General features: G+C 37.4%; 1 protein-coding gene across 11 annotated transcripts in view; it reads left to right on the top strand.

Annotated features, from left to right (window-relative positions):
* The window catches only part of DEF8 (differentially expressed in FDCP 8 homolog), an 84135-nt gene that overhangs the window by 5420 nt on the left and 55894 nt on the right, over nucleotides 1-22821 (top strand). For 7 of the 11 annotated variants that reach the window (XR_010856645.1, XR_010856643.1, XM_067124144.1 and 4 more), the window contains exons 2-6: nucleotides 1514-1657; nucleotides 5802-6009; nucleotides 14069-14159; nucleotides 18689-18829; nucleotides 21600-21762. Coding sequence is in view for 8 of the 11 variants with exons in the window: in XM_067124144.1 (XP_066980245.1) it covers nucleotides 1525-1657; nucleotides 5802-6009; nucleotides 14069-14159; nucleotides 18689-18829; nucleotides 21600-21762 (736 nt within the window). In the remaining 3 variants the exon portion in view is untranslated. Of the gene's footprint in view, nucleotides 1-639; nucleotides 842-1513; nucleotides 1658-5801; nucleotides 6010-14068; nucleotides 14160-18688; nucleotides 18830-21599; nucleotides 21763-22821 lie in introns of all 11 variants that reach the window. The other 4 variants (XR_010856644.1, XM_067124143.1, XM_067124140.1 and 1 more) reach the window with 1 other exon arrangement.

Genomic DNA, 22821 nt, shown 5'->3' with positions numbered 1-22821 from the left:
ATTGCCTGAAGAATTGATAATCTCATGAAGGAAATTAAATCAAGGGTTGTTGTAATGAGAAAGATGACGGCTGCTTATATGAAGAGTGTACCCTTACCTGAGTTAACATTTAGGGATATTCCAGTTGTTGGTATGAAGCCCACTCCTGATGGCTGTACAGTAAACCCCCCAAATTTGCGTTCTCACGATTCGCGGACTCATGCATTCGCAGGTTTCTCTGTGGAACATATCTACCCATTATTTGTGGAAAATTCACCCATTCATGGTATTTTTCACTGAGAAATATTCACTAATTACTGTATTTTCATATAATTTTCATGAATAAATGCACTTTTTGTGATAAAACTATTAAAATACTGAGGTATAAGCATTTTTACAGGGTTTTTCTTGTGTTTAAACTCTCAAAATGGGCAGTTCTAAGTGTTTTAGAGGGTTTTTAAGTATTCGCGGATTTTAGTTATTCCCGGGGGGGGGTGCAGTATGCATCCCCCGCTGATACGGGGGGTTCACTGTATTGACAATTTTGTGGATATACATGGCATAGATCAGTCAGGTGCTAGGATATATGACTCAATTTATTTACTGACCAAGTCAAATGTAGTGTTTTGGAGATACCATTTCACCCTTTTATCCCTACAGATCATCTCTCATTGCTCTCTCTGATTTTTGTTGGCGTCTAGATCTGAGCTCTTATCCTGCCATCTGTATATGATAGGCATCCTTTCCATCTTTGGCTTCTCCTTCAGCTTCAAGGTCAGACCTTATGAAACAAGGAGTGTCTGAAATTCTGATTGCTTGGGGATTCTTTATGCTCAAGTAGTTGACAGTGAGACTGATTCAGGTATAGTTCTTTATTACCTGTGTGTGTCATCCTTATCATAGAGATACTCAACTTCTGTTGAGTTGCCATGCCAATTAAGTACAGTATATATTTAGCTGTAGTTAGGCAATGGGGTGTACTTTATATGAACATTTTACACATGGAAATTATGTAAAACATTAAAAAATTTTATAGAAAAACAAAATTGCCTTATCTTGAGGTCGAGCTTTTCAACCTTCAAATTTGGTCCAGACGTCAGTTCAAGACTGAAACTTTTACACTTAATAAACCTCAGTTGGAAGGGTAACGCTTCCTGAAGGAACAAGATCTTGGCAAATTTTTAGTTAACCATCCCGTATATCAAAGTTATAGGCTCTAGTAAGGCGATAGTATGTATTTTCTTAATAAAAACTAATATTTTCTCGTGCACAGACTTAAATTCTACATAAATTCCTTTCTTCTATCCTCATTATCAATAAATATTGAAATTTATGCTTTGTGGAAGGTTGTCTTCTATGAATTGTTTGAAAATAATTAGCCTATATGAATTATCAATAATTCTTTTCAAGTCAGCATATATTTCTCCTAAATTACATATGCAGTGCTTTTGTGTGGTAATCTTAAGTGGAAATTTTTTTCGAAGAGCTTGTATTCGCTCTTACATTGACTTCATGTCCTTCGTAATTGTTACAGAACAACACTAAATGTCGGAAGACACTGTTTGGTCTGCAAGTGAAACTGCAAATGTATATCTGTCAAGTGTGGTCGCTGGAGCTTCAGATGTAGCGTCTAGTGTAACCCAGAGTGTTGGCGTGGCTGTTCACACTGTTGCTTATGGTAAGTACAGTGACAGTGTCAGAGTGATTGCACACTTTACCCTTTTTAGGGAGGAATATTTTTTATATATGCAATAATTCTTGTTTTTATTTTTATGAATAAAACTGGAATGAAGGTTAAGTTATGGATAAAACTGGAATGAAGGTTAAGTCATTCGGTATACATAATTTGTGTTGTTTTTTATAGCTATATTTTAGCCTCTAGAAATTAAAATGTTTGGAAAAAGTAGGTATTTGGAGGGATAATTGTTTATTGAGTACAGATATACCTTGCTTTAGAGGACTGATTTATGATAGTTTGCTAATAAATGGGCCAAGAAAGTTACAAACTTATACTGTATATATATTTGTAATCACTTAAGCCTTACGGTAAATTTGAGTTATAAAAGCTTTTCACATCTGAGTTTCTCTTGAATGTGTGATTGTAATTGTTCACTGTAATGATTCATTCTTATTCTAAATATTACTGTAATAAGTAGATTCTTAAAAAATCCTTAATCTCCATGCTGCTTGCCTTAAGTATATCATTGTTGATACATTTTACAGACACCAATAAATCATTTCGACTCGTGAGAGCTTTTTTGTTTGTTCACATTTCTTATTAGATGGGAAAGTATAAAAACATCTGTTGAATGATATCTTAAAATTTTTTGCACTATAAGCGAATAAAATTAAGTGAATTCGCTGAAATAAAAATCAGGGGCTGAGTAGGAGTCCAGCCTCTTGATGCATGGCATTACTGTCATGTTGTCGAAGACCAGTGAAATGTGGGTCCCCTTTGGAGGTGTCAGTTTTCTGAGAGACAAGGAGACAGCCTTCAGCTCCATGAAAAATTGACACCTCCCTAAAATAGGTGCCCATCCTCCAAATTTTCCCAATGGCCTCCCCACCTTGTCAAGGAGGCGTCCGTGTGTATTACTGCCCATTAGGATGATAGAGTTAGTGCCCCTCCAGGTCCACATGGAATATCTTTCCAGCTACCTAACTATGTGGGTGGAGATGGCCATGAAGCCTTTTCCAGGCATGCAAGAGCTTGACTGTTCATATCCTTGGGTCTCAGACTGGGGATTGGATCTACCCCAGATGTAAACTATGACAGGCTCAGGATTTTTTGCAGATGGTACTGGAGAAAACCTGGATTGGGTAAGAAACCTTCCTCATTCTGGTTTGCATCTGGCTGCAAAGACAACTGGTCACGAAGGTGGGAAGACAACCGACCAAGGAGGTTATCCCAATAAAGTCTCGACCACACAAAATGCATATTGGGTATGAGGTAGTACTTGTTCTAAATATATCAGGAAACCTTTTGGTTGGAGTCTGTTGACCATCACTCTCAGGTTTCGTAGGTACTCTTCTTTGGTGGCTCCCCTGATTAGCCAGTGATCTAGGGAGGCTGTTAGTTGAATTTCTTCTCTTCTGAGTTTGTGCAAAACTATTGCTGATAATTTCATAAATATTCTCTTATTGATTTCTAACCCAAAGGGCATGACTTAGAATCTGTACCTGTCTTTTCTTACCTGAACAGCTGGGAAAGGGCAGAAAGGAATATTGATAGGGATGTATTATGCATCTTTCAGATTGAAAGAGGTGGTCCAAGTCCCACATGGAATAAGTGAACGTACTTTGGGCAGCTGTAGTTACCTGGAAATTGCAACCCACAGCTCTTTTCTGGCCCTGGGATACTACATGAAATAATAAAGCCCCCCATAAGGTTTGCAAAAAGATCTTTGCATGGAACTCAGAAGTGGCTGTCCCATCTGAGATTTTCCCACAGGTGCACCAAACTGCTGGGTGTCCTGATCAAGTAGGAACCTTTCCCAATCAAAAGGAAGGAAAAGTGTTGTCTATTCCTTTGTGGAGTTGCCAGATACTGGGATAGTGGAAAGCTATATCTTTATTTCTACTATTTTCTCAACCTTCCCAGAAACTGCAAAGTTTTTAAATCCTGCCTTCATATGATCAGTTGTTATAGAAGTGGAGGGGCAGAAAGGTGGTGACATCAAAGTGGGTATTGGTTCTCCAGGATTATAGAGTTACCATAATTTCTTTAGAATGGAAAAAGGGGTTGCCTCAATGGCTTTTGTTGCTGTACTAGCAGGAAGGATGATTGTATCTTTTAAGTTTCTAAATACCTACTGAAGGATGGAAATCTATTCCATATTGGGATAAAGCAGCTCTGTCACAAAAACTCTACAAATTCCACCTCGGTCATTGTTTTCCTTTCACTGATGAGGTATTTGCATCTTGTGAAGGGATACACATTGAGGCGGCATGCCAAGGGTTATCAGTACCGATATTAAGGGCAGATATTGGTGTCACTGATCCTTCTGTTTATAGTCAAATTGGCTGTGGAATTAGAATAAGTCAGAACTAAGAAAACAATGGTCATACCTGTGTGACTTTTTGAGTTTTCTTGAAAGGGATGTAAGCAATAGACTCAATTACTCTACAGTATAGCCTTGGGTTTTTTGTTAACCTGGAAGGATTAATCCTTGCACAGGTGGCTTATGAGAGGCCATCATCAGGGTCAGTTTCTCCTTTGCTGTTATCAGGTAACGTATCTTCGTCGTTGGTTTCTACAGGTGCAGTAAAGTAATGAAGAGTTGTTGTTTGCTGTCACCCAAAAACGCCTTCAATTCAACTAGGGATAGTGTTCTGCTGGTTGAATATAATGAAGAACAGGATCCATGGTTAACAGGTAGAGGCATCCTTTTGTGTGGCTCTGAACTGTTTGTGTGAATTTTTGGTCTTCTGTTGTTGCAGTGATCTAGGAGGAGGTATCGGGTAGAACTTTGGCCAGACACTACTAGAAATGACCCAGTGAGCTGTTTTTTACCTGTCTGGGACCACTACTGCCTCAGTTTTCATTGCTAATGTGAAATTGATGTAGGAGGGATGAGGAACAGCAAAAGGACAAAATAGGCTGATGACTGTCTCACTTTTATTCTCAATTCCAAGCTATGCATATCATTGCTAATACAAAATCCAGGAAAATTCCATATAGGTATGTCAGCCATCCTCAACCATGGTGGGAATTGTGAAACAGGCTTCCACATCATTTGTTTTGTAGTCACCTTCCTGTTCTTGGAACTTGATACTATGAAGCTTTTTATATGCTTTTATATAGCTTACTTTTTTGTCTGTGTTTGTTTGTCTGGGTCAAATCTTGTAACTCAATTTTTGACCTGTTCTCTTTGTCCCATGGACTTGAAATTTTGCATGGTTACTCAATCCCAGTGACAATACAACCTTACATGATCATTAGGTCAGCAGTGACCTCTAGTGAAACTACAGTGACCTCTCCCAGTATCTCAGGGTTTGTATGAAACTCTTGGGATTTTTCATACCTTTGACTCGGTAGAATAAGTTAACAACTCTAAGGATTTGTCAAACCTTCTTTGGCTCGATAGGATACCACGTTCAGTTATTCAGTTTTTTATAGTTACAATCATAAATCGGTTACAATTTCTGTCAAAACTAAAAAGTATAAAATAAAAAATATGAATTTTTTAAAACACGCTTTTATTAAAACACACTTTTATTAAAATGCACTAAAAGGTAAAAAAAAATTTTTTGAGACATACCAGGATTTTCTTACAATTAATCATGTCTACAAAAATAAAAGAGTGGGTGCCAAACATGGAAGGAAATGCTACAAGAAAAAAAATATATATTTCTTTTCTTGTAGCATTTCCTTCCATATTTGGCACCCATGCTTTTATTTTTGTAGACGTGATTAATTGTAAGAAAATCCTGGTGTCTCAAAAATTATTTTTTACTTTTTGGTGTATTTTAATAAAAGGTTTTAAAAAATTCTTTTATATATTTTTTTCTCTGAGGTTCTGGATATAAGTAACTGGTTGGAGTGGGTTGTTGGTGCCATTAATTTATTGGTGACAGAGGAAGCCTAGTTGTCAGGGGAGGTCACCAAGGCCAGTGAAGTACTGTAGTGTTACTGCTTGGCTCCATCTTGGACTTCCGCATGATGGTTTACCTGCCGGTGAATTGCTTATATTCTTTCATCTTTGTTACAAAGTCATCACCTAGCTAACTGTGCCTTTTGGATGTAAAGCATAGGTTAAAAGATTAATCACCTCTGCATATTTGTTTTGGGAAAATAAATGTAATGTTTCATTGGTTTTCAGGAATGGGTGATGTAGTTCAAAATGTGTCAAGTGGGGTGGGAGGAGCTGTTCATGAGGTCACCTCTGGAGTTAAACGATTGCTTACTTCCCCACCAAAAGCTTTGGATGACATGGATGAAGATATGGATGAAGATGAGCACCCTGGTGTTCTTCCCCCCACTCCACGAAATTCCACCTCACCTTATCTAGATCATCCCCAAAGTGACCAGTGAGTTTTTATGTTGCGTAAATACCTTATTGGAGGGCACCTGAGACCCATAGGCATCTAAGGTCCTCTTATTTTTCAAGCATGGAATGTTCATAATTTTTTTCTATTGTTCCATAGGAATACAAAGGATTACCTTTTATGTAGGAATAGTCATCTGCACAGACTGGAACAGTTGTTGAAACTTAGTAACAAGGTAGTTAAATGTATGTAGTCATCCTGTCTTAGAGTTTTGGCTTCTCCTTTTAACAAGGGGGTTGGGAGAGGGTGGTAAAGCTATCTTCTTAATGTATGAATTTATGATTGATCCAGATAAACTGGCACCCCAAGTAAACTGACCTCAGCTTATTGGATTTCATTACTTACTGGATGTGTTGTCAAGCCTGGGGGAAAAAAAATTATACTTTTGTGTTTTGCAAGTAAACTGTGTTTGGTAATTTTCTTGTGTTAAAAGTTCTAAATGCTGTGTACATTATAGCTGAGTTTTTAATCCAATGGTTTGATGGCCCTGATTTTATTTATCGTCATAACATGCCGCATGCGCAAGGCATGGTTGTATACGCTAAGTCTGGACAACCTATTTATCATCAGAAAAACTTAAAGAACTTCATGACAACTAAACTCTGTTTTAAGATTTTCAGTAAGTTCTACACTGTTTATGCACAGCTGACCCCCGGTATTTGCAGGTAATGCATACCACAACCCCCTGCAAATAGCTAAAAGCCGCAAATACTTGGCACCCCCTAAAAGTGCTTATGGCTGCATATTTTGATAGTTCAAACACCAAAAAACCTCTCTGAAAATGCTTATACCTGAGTATTTTAATAGTTTTATCACAAAAAGTGCATTTAGTCACGAAAATATGAAAATACAGGCAGTCCCCGGTTATTGGTGGGGTTCCATTTCTGAGGGTGTGATGATAACCAAAAATCGCCACTAACCGAAAATCGGCGATTTCGGCAATTTTTGGGGGTTATCAGCATCGAAAAGTGCCGATTTTCGGTTATCGGCGCCTCTGTTAGTTTATGTATTGGTGCCAATACCCAATTTTCGGCACCGAAAATTGCCGGTTTTCGTCACTAGACAAGCCCCATAAAACCAGATCGCTGTTAACCGAGCCCGCCGTTAACCGGGGACTGCCTGTACAGTAATTAGTGAATATTTTTCAGTGAAAAACACCACGAATAGACTAATTTTCCGCGAATAATGTGTATATACGTTCCACAGAAAAATCCGCGAATAGGCAAAGCCGCAAAGCCGCAAATCCAGAACCTTGAATAGGCAGGGGTCCACTGTATTTGCAGTTTACTGCAATCCAAATCACAACGATTCTATATATGACTGTCTCTTGGAGAGAATTAATATGGCTCACTCACAGGATTCAAAAGCTTTATTCAGTATTTGTGGAGACTGCAATGCAAAGCACAGTGATTGGCTTATTTCAGATTGCACAGCTCAACATGGCTGATCAGCTCTTGAGTTCTGTGTATCCTCTGATTTTGTCCAGCTAATTGAGGAACCCACAAGTGTTTCTGGTAATAGGTTAGACATCATATTCTCACATGTTACAACTATTGTCAAGTCCAAGGTCTGCAAGCACAGCATATAGGCACTTCCAATCACTGCACCATTGAGGTAGACATATGTCAGTCAGTATATTCCCTTTTGCCACCATTGGAAAAACAGTTTGGCTGAAATCCAGACCCAATTGGGATAGCATTATTGTAGCATGCCAGGCACTTAAGATTTCAGACTATATCAGATCCAGATCCCAAGAAGAAGTTGAATGAAATGCTGATGGCTATTTTAGTAAGGTATGTCTCTAGATAGGTTATCAAATTCAGGACATGTTATGACCCACTATGGTTTGATGATTCATGTAGACAAGCTTACCATAACAACGGACCAAATTAACACGGAGACAAAATAGTTCACATGAAAATTACACCATTTTTTGTTGAGTCTCACTGTGCTGCAAGTAGAATTTATTGTGTAGCTTAGAAATTAGAATAATTCCTTAAAGAGAAAACCTGACTGAATTAGCCACCCTCACATGTGGTGGACTAAATTGGCATTATCTATCTTGGGGGTCAGGATCATCATCTATTCCTCCAGTACTAATAGATAAAGGTAGATTGATTACTGGCCCTAAGGAAAAGGCTTAACTGCTTCATTGAGCTCTTAAAGCTAAGCAATCTGCTGAGGATGCCCCTCTCCCTGATACTTGCCATCCTGAACCTCTTCCTGCAAAATTTGCATTTCACCGTAGAGATGTTAAGAAAACTCTTGATAATCTTGATAGCTGGGGTGGAGAATATCGGGATGGCTTTATCCCTTTGCTTTTTAAAAAGATTTCTAGTGTGTTGTCTCCCAAGATAAGTAGATTCTATAGATTTTTAGGTCAACATAGTATCTTTGCGAATGAGTGCAAGCTTAGCAATACGGTGCTTGTTCTAAAGAGTGGCATATCTTCAGGCTGCAGTAACTGCAGGCCAATTTCTTTTCTCCCTGTGTTCTCCAAGTTGCAGAAACACTTAGTTTTAAGCTGCTAAAGTATGTGGAGTCTAAAGGATTGTTTGCTGATAGTCAGCATGCACATGGGAAGCAGTTAGGTACCGATGAATATGATGCTCTTTTAGATTTGACATGCCATTTGCAAGAGAAACGTGATAAGGGTATTGTGTGTAGAGTAATTCAGATTTTAGTACTGCTTTCAATTTAGTAAATCACAAGGCACCTATTTATAGAATTCAGAATCTTGGAGTGAGTGAATATGTTTTAGGTTTACTTCAAGGTTTCCTTACAGGTAGGCAGCAATGAGTTGCTGTTGATGGGATCATTAGCGAATCAAGACCTATTGTTTCTGGAGTTCCACAGGGTAGTGTTCACGGTTCACTGATATTTTTAGTGTATACAAGTGGTATGGTTGTTGGCTTGAAAACCAAGATTCAGTATGGCGATGATGTAACGTTTGTGGGTGTAGTCAAGTTTCCACTCATGAGAAATTAACTGCCCTTAGTGTCAATCATGACATGGAGCAGATTAGTGAATGGTGTATTTGGTGGGGTATGAGGTTGAACATCAGTAAAATGAAAACATTGTTGACTAGCAGATCTCGTACAGATTTTCCACCCCTTCCCTCTCTTCAGGTGGATGTGACTCTGCTGAATGAGTCTGAAGCTGTAACTACTCTAGGCGTAACTCTTGGCTTACATCTTACTTTTGAGAAATGTGTAATGAAAGTGTCAGCAAATGCTGCATGAAAGTTAAGTATTGTACATAAGGCCTCATGTATTTTTAACAGTGATAAAATCATTGCAACCTGTGTTAGGCATTTGCCCTTTCTTTACAGAATACTGTTCTCTGGTATGGATGTCTGCTTCTGCCAGAGATTTATCTCTTTTAGATAGATTGTTTCGCAGTGGTAGGTTTCTGTTTCCTACAGTTATGACCTGGACATTGATGAATGCTTTCTTGTTGGTCAGTTTTTCATAAGTTGTATTTTGACAGAGATCTTTCACATTCACAATTGATCCCTGATCCCCTTTTCTGCTGAGAGCAACCAGACTTGTTGAACAGCAGCACCAGCGTGCAGTATACATACCTTTCTGTCGAACTTCTCAGTTCCAGAGGTCATTTAGTTCTTCACACCATTGGACTGTGGGACAGTATCCCTTAGGATGTCGAGTAGTTGGAACTTAAAAGTTCCATTAGAGATGCAATGTATTACTGTACTACCCTAATACAATTATCCTTGAATTTAATGATTTACTGTACTTCCATTTTTATCTACAGGCTGTCCCTGGTTAACGGTGGGCTCGGTTAACAGCGATCTGGTTTTGTGGGGCTTGTCTAGTGATGAAAATCGGCAATTTTCGCCGCCAAAAATTGCCGATTTCCGCTTATCGGCGCCGATAATTGGGTATCGGCGCCGATAATTGGGTATCAGCGCCGATACATACCTAACAGAGGTGCCGATCACAGAAAATCGGCGCATTTCGGCGCCGATAACCCCTGAAAATCACCAAAAAAGCCCCAAAAATCGCTGATTTTCGGTTAGCCGCGATTTTCGATTATCATCACACCCTCAGAAACGGAACCCCGCTGATAACCGGGGACTGCCTGTATTAATTTCTTTATTAATTTTCCTTTTTTAATAAGTGAAATTTTTTCTTTTTTTTTTTTTCCTTGACCACCTCTTACTTCTTTCTAATGAACACCATATTCTTTGGAAGCTTGAATTTCAAGTCAGTGGCCCCTGTGGGCTTGTTCCATATGAATAGGGTTCGTCCTGTCAATAATAATACAATAATAATAATGTGCTCAGAAATTCTGAGATGTTTGGGTAAATAAAGCATAATTGTGTGCATGTATGTACTGTACCAGTACAGTGTATGAATAGGAAATCACACTACAGCACATTATTGTTGATCAGACGTATAAAAACAATTCCTTACATGAATTTTTAAAAAATTTACTCTCTTCATTGTGTAAGCTCTTATTTTGAAATTTTAAGATCTGTGGTCCAAATGAGAGTACAGTAATTGTACTGTATGCATACTACAGAATGGGACATTATTGTTAATGAAAGGCATAAAAGGAATTGCTTATGTGAATTTCTTTTTAAAGTGTTTGCTCCATACTTCTTCGCTTCATTGTATACGAATGCCTGCTCCAAAATTCTGAGATTTTTCGTTAAAAGACGTGCAGTTACCCTAGCCTATCGCCATCATACCATGCTTCTTCGCTTCATTGTATACGAATGCCTGCTCCAAAATTCTGAGATTTTTCGTTAAAAGACGTGTAGTTACCCTAGCCTATCGCCATCATACCATGCTTCTTCGCTTCATTGTATACGAATGCCTGCTCCAAAATTCTGAGATTTTTCGGTAAAAGACATGCAGTTACCCTAGCCTGTCACCACCATACCCTGTGAATTTGAAACACTGCTCTTTACTCCATTGCGTACCAGTAGAATTTGGTGATTCTGACTCTGAAATTTCCCAAGTCACCACCTCCTCACTGTGCCTTCGCTTTGTGAATTGTTGCCTTCGAGGTAAGGTTACACAAAGTTTACTGTGCATTATCTAATATGGTTTCTTATTTTGATATATGCTGTGCAGTATTTAGTGAATTGTTTGTATTTCGTCACCTTCTAGGTACGATTTTCTGCTGTATTTGATATTAGTCTTTGTATGTGTGTGTGTCTATAAGGACATGAGCTTTCCTATTTGGAAATGCTGAACATGTACTGTGTTGCATCCCCCTCCTCTCTCTCTCTCTCTCTCTCTCTCTCTCTCTCTCTCTCTCTCTCTCTCTCTCTCTCTCTCTCTCTCTGTGTGTACAGTATTTTTGTTGACATTTATTTAATGCAGTGTAGTATTGTACCTAATACAGCAATGTGGTATTACATAGATATGCTTTTCATTCTGGGTATGTGTGTTTGTGTATACCTGACATAGATGCGGGCATCATTTTAAGATAAACTCCACACTTTTTGTGCAACCCCCCCCTCTCTCTCTCTCTCTCTCTCTCTCTCTCTCACCACATTATATAAATAAAATATACTGTAAATACCATACGGAAAAATGAAAAAACACCAGGATGGTTGGCAATGCTTCATGGGCAGAAAGAGGAGAGATGTTAATGCTTCAGACAGTCATAAGTACAATGAGAAAGGGTTTGTCTGTCACTTTTGAGTTGCTGATTATTTTGATGGGTAGGCGTTTACAGGATGTGTGCTTGTGTATACACCCACATGTGCATGCATCATGTTGAGGTAAATTACATCATGCGCGTGCTGTATATTTATATAGTAGGGCATATGAAAATTTACAAATCCTTACTTGTCCAAAACACACAATAAATCAATTTAGGCAGTTGGTATTTGGTTGAAACCTTGGGTAAATATGTACAGTAATGCATTATGTTTACTGATAAATAGTTATATAATACACATTTTATTAAAAGATATTTTAAGAAAATCATGCACAATGAGAGAGAGAGAGAGAGAGAGAGAGAGAGAGAGAGAGAGAGAGAGAGAGAGAGAGAGAGAGAGAGGGGGGCAGAGAGAGAGAGAGAGAGAGAGAGAGAGAGAGAGAGAGAGGGGGAGCGTTATTAAACAGACAAGATATGATGAAAATTTAATTACAGTACTTTTAGTGTAAATTTAACTATACAGTACTGGAAAATGTTGCTTATCCTTGTGACAAACAAACAAGTTCCTATTTACTGTTTTGTCAGTCTTAACCTTTGAATTAGGTTGCATGAGGTGGCAATAGGTATTGCATGCTCTTGTAATCAGTTGAGTTAAGTTGTTAAATGTAAACTTTTCAAAGGTGATGACAGCGACATTTTTGCATCTCTCATTGTCTCAGTTAATATCTCTCTCTCTGCAGTTAATATAATTGTAATAGTATCATCTCTTCTCTCTCTCTATTGTGCTCTTTCTGTCCATCCACACTTTTTCTGTCTCTCTCTCTCTTAAGACTACTGAGGGTAGAGGGCTGCAAATATCTCAGGTTTATCTCCACCCTCATCAAACATTTGAGAACTTGGCATAGTTCATTGTATGAACTCAATATGCAGTACATTATACAGTTAATATCCCTAAGTGGAATGCAGCTAATATAATTGTAATAGTATCATGCATTGCATTGATAGTTTTCTGTAAAGGAAACTATTGTGCCGGCTTTGCCTGTCCATCCACACTTTTTCTGTCTGCCCTTAGATCTTGAGAACTACTGAGGATAGAGGGCTGCAAATTGTATAAAGTTGATCATCCACCCTCATCAAACATACCGAATTTGCAGCCCAGTGCTAGCCATTTGAATGTTATTTGATTTAAGGTTAAGGTTAGAGATACAAAATGGTGCATCTAGCAGTGATATAGGGCAGGCCACCACCTTTGGCCGTTGTTAAAGATTCATGGGCTTTTGTAAAAGAGAGATCATACAGAGATTATGTCAAGACCACCGAAAGAGAGAGCTATTTTCAGTGGCCTTGATTATACGCTGTAGTGGCTGTACAGATAGAAAGAAAGAAAGAAAGAAAGAAAGAAAGAAAAGAAAGAAAGAAAAAGAAAGAAAGAAAAGAAAGAAAGAAAGAAAGAAAGAAAGAGAGAAGAGAAAAAGAATTTTTTAAAATAGAAAAAGAGGTTTCTAATAATGATTAACAGTAGCCTAAGCTGTAGTAGCTTATGATGTCTTTTTTTAATGGTATAAAGATTTCATAAATTCTGTATGCCATGCACCCACAAAACACACACACACACACACACACACACATTTGAATGTTTATAAGAGTTTTAATGTGCAGGTACCAATGAGATACAAAAATCTGCCTATTTAAACAGACATTGGCTGTGAGTGTATACATACACATATGCATCACGATACTTTGTGTTTGCTTCTCTTTCTCTCTCTCTCTCTCTCTCTGGGTTATTCTTTTTAAAAAAAGATTTTTCAAGTCCGTTTACAGTATACAGCACATTTTGGTTTTTATTTTTTGTACAGTACTGTACTGTACAGTTTATTCTGTGTTGTTTAGAAGAATATAGTATAATACTGTGTAGTGACAAATGAGAAAAAAAAAGTTCACGAAATTGCTATTTTACATTTGTTGTGTTTTTCATGACAAATTTCCAAAATCTAGGAAGACCTTAGATGTGTTAATCTGGATCATGGAGAGATTATTGTATATGAAAAGTAATCCAGAAAGTTGCATGTACTTGTGTGTGAGTCAACTTTGTAGGAAAGTATGTTTAAAGTCGACAGCAGGTAGGTGCATATTGCCATGAGGAACAAAAAATATTCTGTGCTGTGGTAGTTAATGTTGTGTGTTTATGACTGAGTGTTTTAGATACAAGGTAAAACTTGCATAAGGACTGAAACTGAATCTTATTTATTACCATTTTCATTGACAAATAATAAAATTTTGGAAGAACTGCGACCTTGACAGCTCTAAAAATGCCAGTCACCAGAAGGAGATACACTTAATGTAAATCAGACAATCCTTGACCAGTATTTGTTTGATATGTTAATTAGACATTTAAAAATTTCAGGAGCCCCGGAACGGATTCTGAAATGGCTGCCGAAGAAGCTGCCATCAATATTGAATTAGGAATTACTGAAGATCATTTTTGCCGACCTGAGGTGAGTCTTATTTATGTATCTAAGCTTATTTATAACTCTGCAGCAGTATTTAAAGAATGCTGGATACAAATTCAAGTCCAGCCTCATGATTTTCAAAAGTCTGGTGTCCAGGGTGTTCAACCAGGTGGAATAGTATTGCAGTTAGTTTACTATGTAAACTTTCACCTAAGAGAAGACCCATTTAAGGATTGACTGTAGGCTTAGCTAGCACTGAGTCAAGGAGCATACAGTGTATGCATTTATAAATTTGTATGCATTGTATGTTTGGGAGTAAGAATGTAATAGAAAATATAGGCATAGTGTATGGTCACAAGGAAATTGAGAAAGCAGAGTGCAAGATCTTTTGCATTTAGCATAAGGCATTTTCAAACAAAATTTGCATGAAAAGGCATTAGGGTATAGGTGAAGGGCCTTGCATTCTGTCGGTTCAGTTTCCTTGTGGCCTTATACAGTACTCTCGTCTTTGTGATATGGATTTATATGATGTTTATTTATATGAATTTATATGGTAGGTCTGTTTTCATGTATATGTTAATATATTTCCTGTGATGTTTTTTACTTTAAAAGTTCATATTCTGATTTTAACATTTTCATTTTACGTTAGCTTTTACTTGAAGTGAGTTCTATCCTTTTTCATGTCTGAACTGCTGTGAGAGCTATGTGTCATCTGTCCCATTTTCCTGATTTCTTGGGCCTTCTTGTGTGTCTGCTCTGCTACTTTCATATTTACTTCTTTCCTGAATCATTGCACTTTGTCCCTTCTCATCACCTGTCCAAATCATCTCAGCTTTTTGAGATCTGTGTCTTGTCTCCATCCTCTTGACACCACTTCTTTCTGCCAGTTCTTTATTCATTATATGATCTTCCCACTATACCCAGCCCATGAATATCAGTACTCATCTTTCTGCTGCAAAGGACAGTCATTGCTGTCTCTGATAATGAAACATTTTTGTATGCCAGTGGTTTAGCTGTCGCTCTCAATTTCATCCATGCTGCAGCTTTTATTTTCTTACTGTCCCAACTCATGCTTCACATTCCATTCTCTCTCCCAAGGTAACTGTAATACTCTACTTCTAAGACATGCTGATTTATCACATTAGGCTTCTTAAGCTCTGTCTCATCCCCATTTGCTCTTGAAATACATTTTAGTCATCAGAAATTTCTTACTCCTTGTTTATATTGTAATCCACAGCTCCTCATGTGACTCCATCTGTTACATTTGTTCACACACACAGAGTTCACCTTCACATTTTTCTCACAACCATGTGACCACTTTTCTGATATTGGTTTTTTTTCTTTGCTTTTGTTCCAATCACCATAAGCCTTGTTTTTCTGGCATCAGTTTTCAGTCTTCTTGCCACCTTTTCCTAAAATTCTACCTTTTACTCTAGGTTGGCATCATATAGCCATTTCCAGGCCCCCCCCCATCATGCCATCCACTGTAGCTTTTCTGTTTTTATAATAAACCACGTAAGGGTCAGTGCTGGTCCTTGCTGGATACCAACATTTGTTTCCTATTTCCCTGATACATCTGCCACTTTCTTCACTCTAGATAAACTGTAGTTTTATGACAGAATAATATCACTAGCTTCGTGAGTATTTTTGGTAGCACGAGCCTTTTTAGTGCCCATTTAATTGTCTCGGTACTCTGTTAAATGCTGTTCAAGATTCACAAACGTGGTATAAATGTGGTACTTTTCTTGATGTCTTATTGTAAAGACACTGTTCATCAATGTTCACTTTTTCTCATCTTTAAGTCCAGCACCCATATCCCATTTTCTCATGTATACCATCAATGTAAGGCTCTTTCCACTTATCTGGATCTAGCTCTTCTTAAGTGAGGCTTTCTTATGTTAATAGGAAGCTTATAGATGACCAGCTCTCCTGGTGCTCTTATTAAACCTCATATTATTATAGATATTCCGGATGCTTTTCCATTTTTATTCTTTGAGGGGCCCTTTTAACTTTGTAAACTAATACAGGCAGTCCCCGGGTTATGTCAGGTTCGGGTTACGTCGTTCTGAACTTATGGCACTTGCCTCATGGCGCCGTTAACCCCAAATTTTTGGGACCTTAAGTGGTTTTATGGTGCCGTTACCCAGACTTGCAGAGCTTATGGTGCTTACGTTAATGGCGCTGTAAGTGCTGTTTATTACCATTATAATTATGATGCTTCGGGTCAGGGCGATTTTTGGCTCCTGGCACGCCGCCGGGGATGGAACCCCTGCCATAAAGAATATACTGTACAAGTAGGCGGCGGAACCCCTGCCATAAAGAATATACTGTACAAGTACAGTATATTCTTTACTTGATCTCTGTTATACCAACATCCCCTAGTTCATGCTTATTTTCTTGATTTATAAGATTTTCTAAACACTGCCTTCACTGTTCTAGCAACTATCCATTATCAATTTTAATTTTTCCATTATCTCTTTGATACACTTTGCTTCTTTTGTACCTCTTTCATCTTACCTGAGGTATGTTACCATTGTGAATGTTTTCTGTTAGCCCTCTGCTTTGTTGAGATTCTGACTCCATTCCCCAGCTTCTTTTCTTTGCCCTTGCTGCCTGTTTTTTAACTTCTCTTCTCTTTTTCCTATACGTATACATCTCTTCTGTACATCTCAATTCCACCAGCATGTCTTTCTCTGTAACCATTCCTTGATGTTGTACTTCATACTTCTGCCTTTTGTATGCCCCCTTCAGTGGTTTCCACTGAAAGAGCTGGTCATCCATGAACTTCTCATGATATATGAATGCCAGAAAATTCAAGAGATTGGACAAGAAGAGTAGGAAAAGAGCATATCATAAAAAAGAGATCTAGCTGTACTTCCACTACTCTGCATAACTTCGCTTCATAGTCTGCAGTTGGAAGCTATACTCCTTTGGGGACCTGGTTCTTTGGGTGTCTGTTTACTCTTTTTACCTTTATAAAACACCTAGAATTTCTTTTCTGGCACCTTTGTTCAAAATCGGATTAACCTTTACTTGGACAAAGCATCCAAGAGTTGCTGTTTGATGTGGGGAACCATTTTCATAAGGATTATTTTGAAGAAAGTATCTTAAAGTATGATTAATGTTCTTGTACAAGTACGCATTAATATTTTAAGATTTGATCCTAAAACTACTTTGGTAAGGGTGAATGGAAGTTTATGGAAAAAGATTGCTGTCTCAAAAGTAATGTAAAAGTTTGTGATCATTCACATTTTGGGTTGATTACCCCATAAATCCCCAATGAGTTACAGTATGTACTGTAATTATTGCAAGTTCAGCTACTGTATATTTTTCAGATTACAGTACTTTACTTTCCATAAATCCATGATATTTTTTTTTTTTGCAAAGAATTTGACATGTGTTTGAAGGGTTGTGCATTAATATCTTCTTCTTCTTCTTTAACGTGCTTTTTTCCCATTTTTGTATGGGGTAAGCAAGATGCCTTCTTTTGAAGGACTTTTGATTTGGCTTTGGGGTAGACCTATAGTCTCGATCGGCTGCCCTGCCTGACATCGCTTAGACCCCGGTAGCGTATGTTCCATGTATCATACCCGGATTTATTTCTTCCCAGCAGCGAGATTGGGAATGTAGGGCGAGTTCGATTTTGAGATGTTTGTTATGTTTTTAGAAGGTGGTGTAGTGGCTTTGTTTTGTTATGTGTATTTAGTTTGTAACACCCATTTGCTTTTAATCTTTATCCGAGATTACATATATAATCCCGGGATGTCTATATTTCTTATAGCAAACTGTCTGCCTTTCTGATTTTAAGTAATTTGAATGGGAAAAGACCTCTTTACAAAGTCCGCAACCTGCTGCTGTAACCGACTGAGCCATAGAGTCATGATTGTGCATTAAATATAGTAAGTTAATTATACTGGAAAAAGATTTTCTTTATTCTGTCAAATTTTGTGTGATAAAAACCCAGGGCTTATGGAAAGTAAAGTAAAGCGTGTGAAAAATATGCAGTAGCAGAACTTAGCAATAAATTCAGTAATTCATGGGATTTATGACTCTCACCAACCCAAGATGGGAATGATCAAAATTTTTTACATTGATTTTGGGACAGCATTCATATTCTACAAACAACAGCCAGTTTTCATTTTGAGTTTTATTATTGTAATTTGAGTTTTGTTAGTCAAGCTTTATTTTAATCTTTAAGAGATGAGATTATAATTACTGTACTATATTTCTTATTTATTATTACTGTAAGATTTTATTTTAAGTAATGAATGGGAAAATTGTCTTTACAAAATACTGTAACCTTGTGGCAGTTTTAAGCCCATAGGTCATGATTGTATAGTTAAATAAAGTAAGTTCTCATGTTGCTGGAAAAAGATTTTCTTTATTCTGCTGTTTGTGTGATAGTAAGTTTTCAGAATGTGATATTTCCACATTTGTGCCAATCTTTGTTATATGAAAAATGTTGTGTTGGTGACTACTACCATATATTTTTAATTGTTACTTAAATAAACAGTGCATTACATTCAGATGCCACTACAGTATAAATTATCATATGCATGTCTTCACTGTTACAGGAGGGTTATTTTGAACAGTCCATAGAAGAACTCGAGGCAAGTGTAGAGAAATGTAAAACATTAATTCTACAGTGTGAAGAGTCAAGTACAAGACGTCGAGCTCTTGTACACAAATTGATACAACTTCGCCTGAGAGTACAGGTTTGTACATTAAATTTTCTATTGTAAATACATTTCAGATTCAAAAGAGGTTAGCTGTGTGGAAATTGACTTAAATGCTTTTATTAAAAGTTTTAGAAATTGAAGGTTTTATGTCAGTTAGTTGACGATCATATTAATGTGCATATGGGAATTTCTGTATTACGGATCAAGGGATTTAGGTATTGTAATTTAATGTAATAAGTTCTCATATCTGTTTTGTAAATGTGAAGGGCAGAGGAAAATTTTAAGTTTTTAGTAGTGAATTTTAAAAATTTTGAAATACTTTAAAATGCTTTAATAAATATATTTCTGCTCAGACAAATCATAAATTCTATTTAATCAACCCATATATATATATATGCCAGCATCTACAGTCTGGAATGTCCGAGACTCAATCTTTTGTCTAATAGACAGAAGAAAAATGGTAATCTGTATATGTGTCCCCTGGTCCCTGAGGTATCCACCCATTTTTCTTCCTCACTTTCTGTAAGTTTGAGCAATGTTAATATCTTTGCCAAGAATATTCGGCTCATTCCCTTACTGTAGTGGGTATGCAATATTCATCAGCTAATTCATCATTCTTTTAAATCCTTTTAACTTCTTTCATTGTGGGAAGTGATAAAAGTGTAATCTCTACACCTGAACAGGTACTTTTCAGTTGGTAGTGTCTATATTCTGAGGCACTGGCCTCATGGTGTAATTACATATGAAATCACAGTTAGCTTATTTAACTAGTTAGCGCCTAGAGGTAGGACTGCAGGTTTGTTAGCTATGAAAAATACAAATTAATTTAAAATTTGTCATTTTTTCACACTAACCTTTTTCATTGGTTTTCTTAACTGTGGGCACAGGGTAAATTAACTGTCCTTACTGATTTGCTCTATTTTTATGGTAATGTTGTTGTTTTTGTATTTTCTGCTACTTGGCAAACCACCTTCCTTCCTACAGCATATGTAACTTTTGAAAATTAGCGTATACAGGATGATGAAAATAAAGAAAAATTTTGGACAAATAAATGTCTGGAAGCACTATGCAATGAAGCACAGTAGTAGCTGAACATGGTAGTTGTTGGCCACTGATGGCAGCCCCATGAGTTCTGACTCCAATGCTGATTAGTTCTCTCACTGATTCTTGTTCTCACAACCACCAGGAAATGACACAGAATAATTTGTATTTCATTGATCATGGTTACCATGACCATGTCTGCCAAGAGACCGGACTCAACCCCTCCTAAGAAACGTAACAGGAAAGCAATGAAAGCCCAAGATTTAGAATTGAGGATGAAAATCATTACTCAGTATGAAGCAAGGCAAAAAGTTAGAGCATGTGACCAAGAAGTATCTCACTCCACTGTATCTACCATATTGAAGTTGAGAATAGGATATAGGAAGCTTTGATAGTTTACATCTTTGAATAACATTTATAACAAAGAAATGCCAGGGGCCCATTGATGGGGGGAGAAAATTTCCAAATTTTTAAAGTAATTTGTAATTTTGTTGGTATACAAACCATAGCCTTCCATACTGGAGATAACCCACCTTGTCCACCCCATTTTGTTTTTCCTTTCATTTTTTATACTAAACACAGGTTGGAGGAACAGTTGGGAGTATTGGTTGGGTGAGAATGTTTTTATACTAAATACAGGTTGGAGGAACAATGTTGGGTGAGAATGTTTTTATACTAAATACAGGTTGGAGGAACACAGTGGCGAGTGTTGGTTGGGTGAGAATGTTTTTATACTAAATACAGGTTGGAGGAACAGTGGCGAGTGTTGGTTGGGTGAGAATGTTTTTATACTAAATACAGGTTTGAGGAACAGTGGTGAGTGTTGGTTGGGTGAGAATGTTTTTATACTAAATACAGGTTGGAGGAACAGTGGCAAGTGTTGGTTGGGTGAGAATGTTTTTATACTAAATACAGGTTGGAGGAACAGTGGCGAGTGTTGGTTGGGTGAGAATGTTTTTATACTAAATACGGGTTTGAGGAACAGTGGCGAGTGTTGGTTGGGTGAGAATGTTTTTATACTAAATACAGGTTGGAGGAACAATGGGGAGTGTTGGTTGGGTGAGAATGGTCATCCCCCTCTTCCCATCTCCACCTTAGGACCACCCTTGTTTAGTCAGTACATGGCCAGTCCAGCAAATGCACAGAAGAATACTTCGTATATGAAAGGCTGTGGTTTTTAAACCTAGGAAAAGTACAAGTTCAAAATTTGGCATATTTTGGGGTATCAGTGCCTATGATTCTTGGAGGATGGTAAGTAAATAATACAGTACACATATTCTAGTTAGATGGAGAAATTACCAACAAAATTTATTAAAGATGCTGTCAGAGTTCAGGAATCACCCTTATTCTTCTCAGTAAAGGGACTCCAGTGTAATTGCTAACTCAGGGTACTTAAAAGTACTGTAATGGGTTTGTGTTAAAACAAATGCAGTTTTCAGTTAAAAAGTAAACTTTATTTTTTGCATATACCCATTACTTCACTTCAGTTGGCCCTTCTCTCAACCCCACTTCTCTCATGAGAGGGTCAGACAACATTGAGGGTGGCCATTTTCTGAGAGGAGTACTGGATCCCATGTGGCTTACTTGACCAGGTGGAAGTGGTGTTCTAGAATTTTGAAATGTATATGGAGAGCTTCAAACAGCAGGATTATGTTACTGTAAGATAATGGTTATGTAAATAAAGTTTATTTTTTCAAAGTGTATTGATGTATGTTCATGGGACTAGGAAGTTTTACCACTATTTTTTTTTTTTTTTTTTTTGCAGGAGGCCAATGAATCTCTTGAAATAGCATCATCAGGTGTTGTGTGTCTGATGAATCACCACTTTCAGCCTTTGAAGCCTCCACTAGCAAGAGCGTCAAAAGAATTTTGCGACCAGTGCGCAAACATCATTTGGGGTGTTATCCATGTTTCGTATAGATGCACCTGTAAGTTTCTTGTAATTTACATATATAAAACATCATTCATAGAAGCTGATTGAACACTCATAGAAACTGAACTTTTGAGGACTACATTACCACATCATTGTAGTGTTCAAGAGGAGTTTAAATATCAAAATCTGGCTGTCTAAAATTGTTAATTTGATTCATCAAAAACCCTAACAGACATAGGTTGAAATCACACACACACACACACACACACACACACACACACACACACACACACACACACACACACACACACACACACACACACACACACACACACACACACACACACACACACACACACACACACACACACACACACACACACACACACACACACACACTCAGTATAGAAGTCGACCCCCACTATATCGCAGTTCAGCACTTGCGGCTTCAGTTAGTCGCAGATTTTTCTGTGGAATGTAAATCTAAATTGCGGAAAATTCATTAATTCATGAATTTTTCGTAGAGCAATATTTGCTGACTACAGTACTGTATTTTCATGTTATTTTCGTGACTAAATACATTTTTATGATAAAATTATTTACTAATTTTCAGATATTAATATTAATGTAAGCACAGCAAAATATCAGTAAAATGTATTATGTTAAAGTAAAATCCCTCAAAATCACAAAACAGCTGTTTTCTGATTCGTTTTACTGATGTAAACATACCCCAGTTCAACCCCCCCTCTCTCTCTCTCTCTCTCTCTCTCTCTCTCTCTCTCTCTCTCTCTCTCTCTCTCTCTCTCTCTCTCTCTCTCTCTCTCTCTCTCTCTCTCTCTCTTTCTGAGCATAATGTCAACATTTACCTTACTATCTACCCATAGAGGACTGTGCTGCTTTACACTACAGCACATAATGTACTGTATGCTATTAATACATGTGCAGTATATTAAGATATTTTAATACTGGATTTTTCTTAATTTAGCATCCAATAGTCTCCAGTCCTATGCTAAATGAAACAGCGTTTGCTTAACCGCATGTAATGAGGGACAACTTTATTCAGCATTTATGCTGTGAAGTTAATTGGAAATGCTGTAGGGTAGATCATAATCAT

The sequence above is a fragment of the Macrobrachium rosenbergii genome, chromosome 22 (genome assembly GCF_040412425.1).
Source record: "Macrobrachium rosenbergii isolate ZJJX-2024 chromosome 22, ASM4041242v1, whole genome shotgun sequence".
Lineage (NCBI taxonomy): Eukaryota > Metazoa > Arthropoda > Malacostraca > Decapoda > Palaemonidae > Macrobrachium > Macrobrachium rosenbergii.
This window is presented reverse-complemented; position numbering and strand designations above follow the sequence as displayed.